The sequence below is a fragment of the Egretta garzetta genome, unplaced genomic scaffold (genome assembly GCF_000687185.1).
Source record: "Egretta garzetta isolate BGI_Z169 unplaced genomic scaffold, ASM68718v1 scaffold4, whole genome shotgun sequence".
In the NCBI taxonomy this organism is placed as follows: Eukaryota; Metazoa; Chordata; class Aves; order Pelecaniformes; family Ardeidae; genus Egretta; species Egretta garzetta.
The window spans coordinates 2,273,278-2,276,337 of NW_009259329.1; the positions used below are offsets into that span (position 1 = coordinate 2,273,278).

At 43.6% G+C, this 3,060-nt stretch overlaps 1 protein-coding gene across 1 annotated transcript in view; it reads right to left on the minus strand.

Annotated features, from left to right (window-relative positions):
- MICOS13 (mitochondrial contact site and cristae organizing system subunit 13) overlaps positions 1-1,643 on the minus strand; it is a gene marked incomplete at its 5' end in the record, with an annotated part of 2,483 nt that extends 840 nt beyond the window's left edge. Inside the window, 2 exons of the mRNA XM_009636768.2 lie at positions 649-700; positions 1,485-1,643. Coding sequence (XP_009635063.2) covers positions 649-700; positions 1,485-1,643 — 211 coding nt within the window. The remainder of the gene's footprint in view (positions 1-648; positions 701-1,484) is intronic.
- Between the last annotated feature and the right edge of the window lie 1,417 nt (positions 1,644-3,060).

Here is a 3,060-nt window from a genome sequence, read left to right on the forward strand (position 1 = left end):
ATTACATTTTAATATATAAAATATAAATATATAAAAATAATGAAATAAAATAATAATTTCCTTCTGAAGAGGCTGATTTCAGGCATACTAGCATCTGAAGAGTTTATAAACTCTGCAATCTCTAACCAAAGGTTCAACTTTTCTCAAGACAAGTCATCATTTATTTTTATGCTCTAGTTTCCCTGATCACTACCAGTGCTGATGAACTCACTAGTGCATAAACTCTGTCTATCCATTGTGGGGGCCACAGGCCTCCCCAAACACTTCACTGAAACATCCACTCTTAGATTCTAGGATAGTTTAGGCATGCCTGTCTTGGGGCACACGTGGACAGCAAGCTTTGTAGGTAAAGAAATGCCAGCTCCTCTGGTTAGAAAAGGCAGACGGGTTTATGGGCACACATCCTCCTCCTCATTTCACAGTTGGAACAACAAGAAATTAAGTCCAAAGTCACTCAGTGTGCTAGTGATAAAACCTGGAGCAGAATATGCTTCCTCAGTCCCAATGCTTCTTCCACCAGACTGTAACATCTGTCACCTCCTTCTCCATCATTCACTTTAGGAGGACAGTATTGAAACAAGACTGGTATAAGCTACATCACTCTTGGCCCCTTGCTCCTTTCACAGTTTGGTGAGAAGTTATTTTTACCTTTATTCCAGGAATCGGAGGGGGAAAAGTCAAATTTTGGAGTGGGTGGGAGCTAGGAAGAGAGAGAGACAAAATATCAGCACTTGAGGGGTTTCACTTGTAACAGGATTCACATCACCTTGGAGAAGCCTCTTGACCTCGTATCTCAAAGATACTCAGGTGCCTATTCTCCATTAGTCTCAAAATGGATCAGACGTGAGGCTTAGAAGTCTGGACTTTGCTCTTTCCCCCAGTTTAAAATTAGGGGCAGAAGGCAGTACTTATCATTTTGGTGCTCCTGAAAAATTGTCTCTCTGACTGTCTCCCTGCAGTTATCTATTAGTTTAGAATAGTGTCTAATATGAAAAATGCTTTTCAAACTTCCAGCAAAAGCTTCTCCTGTTCTGAGGATTTAAAAAACTAAGAATTACTTAAAGAGAAGGACCTCTTCAGGCAATTTAAATTCAACTTGATTAGCTGTTAGCAGCTTGAGAAATTGGGAGGAGAAACTTTCATTAATATTTTAAAAGCATGTAGGATCCTTCAAAAGAAGCTTAGGAATGCCACTACATGGCAAAATATCTCCCAGAGCATGCTTGCAATCCCCTCCTTGACCCTGCATAGGCTAGTTACCCCTTCTCCTTTGAAATAACGTGTGCGATGTCCCTCCCCTGTATTTAAAATTTTATCCTACTTCCATTTCAGTCCTCTTCAAAATAGTCTCAGTGTGAAATCCAGTTTCAACAGCAAAACACCTGCCGGCATCACTGGAACCAGAGTATCACCCCAATGTTTTCTCCTCCTCATTCATGGAATGCATTTGTTTTGCTGACTGTGTTCATCAGCATAGTCCTTACCTCCCAGCCTATGTAACTTGTCCACTCTTGGATAGCTGGAGGCAGTGCTGCTTGAGCTTTTTTGAGGGCTTCAGCACCTTGTGTGCCACTGCCCAGCAGCCCCTGATCATACACCACATATACAGCAGCTCCAGCCAGGCTTCCTTTGATGACAAACCTGAAAGAATCAAAAGCAGCAACAGTTCAGTTCATGTTAATGACTATCAATGCATCTCTCTTGGTAGGTTGTGACCATCAAAGGGAGGATATAGATGATAAAGAAATCTTGAGGGTCACAAATACTCTACTGTAATGTCTTATTACAGGCAAAAAGCAGCAGAAAAATACCTGGCTACCTTCCTTTTCTTCCTAGGCCAACTATTCCCTGTCGGCCCCTTGAAACCATACCCATTCACATTTTATCAATTGACAGCTTTCAAGAAAAAATGAGAAAGTGTCATAGAATCATAGAATGTTTTGGGTTGGAAGGGACCCCTAGAGGTCATCTGGTCCAACCCCCCAACTGAGAGTGTGTGCCACTGAAGTCCAAGATTCACTGGCATATGCCTTTGATAAAAGGAACTAAAGGATTTTGCAGTAAGACATGTTAATGATGTGGGTTTTGCTGCCTCGTTAATAAGTAATCTGACTGACAGACACTAATATCTTGTTAAGCTCATTACAGTCCAGTTAACACCTGACCATGCCTGCTCCTACATTGCCCAGGCTTTTAAAGTTTCCCGGTGTGCATGGTGTGCAAACACTAGTTTTACAGCAGCAGTGGCAACCTGCAAAACAATACAGGAAGAGAATATTTGACCTTTATTTACATTTTCATTAGAGATAAAAGATCTGGGGAGAGACTGACTTTTTCAAATTCACAGGGCTGAGAGTTGTTTCCCCTTTAAAAAAAACCACAAAGTTATTGCACGCCTAGGAGAAAAGAAACCCAACCAACCCAAAACTTGCCAGATAGCAGTACTGCAATCATAGAAAATAGGAAAGGTACAGCCGTTACATGAGTCCAGAGAAAATCAATATTTAAACCCATGTATACCCAAGTACTTCGGGGGGAAGGGATTCCTCTCCTGAAGCACCCTTCCACGCCTTCTCCCTTCGAGTGCGCCGCATGCCCCGATCGGAAAGCGTTCTCTCAGCAAACGAGGACCCTCGGGCACCATTCCCCGGTTTTATTTTACGTGTTTATAGAATCACTGTGGTTGGAAAAGCCCTTTGAGATCATCAAGTCCAACCTTTAACCCAACCCTGCCATCCCACCACTAAACCCTGGCCCTCAGCACCTCATCTCTCCTTCTTTTAAATCCCCCCAGGGATGGGGACTCGACCCCTTCCCTGGGCAGCCCCTTCCAGAGCCTGACAGCCCCAGGGGGAAGAAGTTTTTCCTAATGTCTAGCCTAAACCCTGCTCGCCACGGACAACTGCCAGACTCCTGCCAGGCATTTGGGGACAGACAGACAGAGACAGGCAGACAGACAGAGACAGACGCAGACAGACAGATACACACAGAGGCACGGACACACACAGACAGACACGGACAGACAGACAGGCACACACAGACAGACAGACACACAAAAAA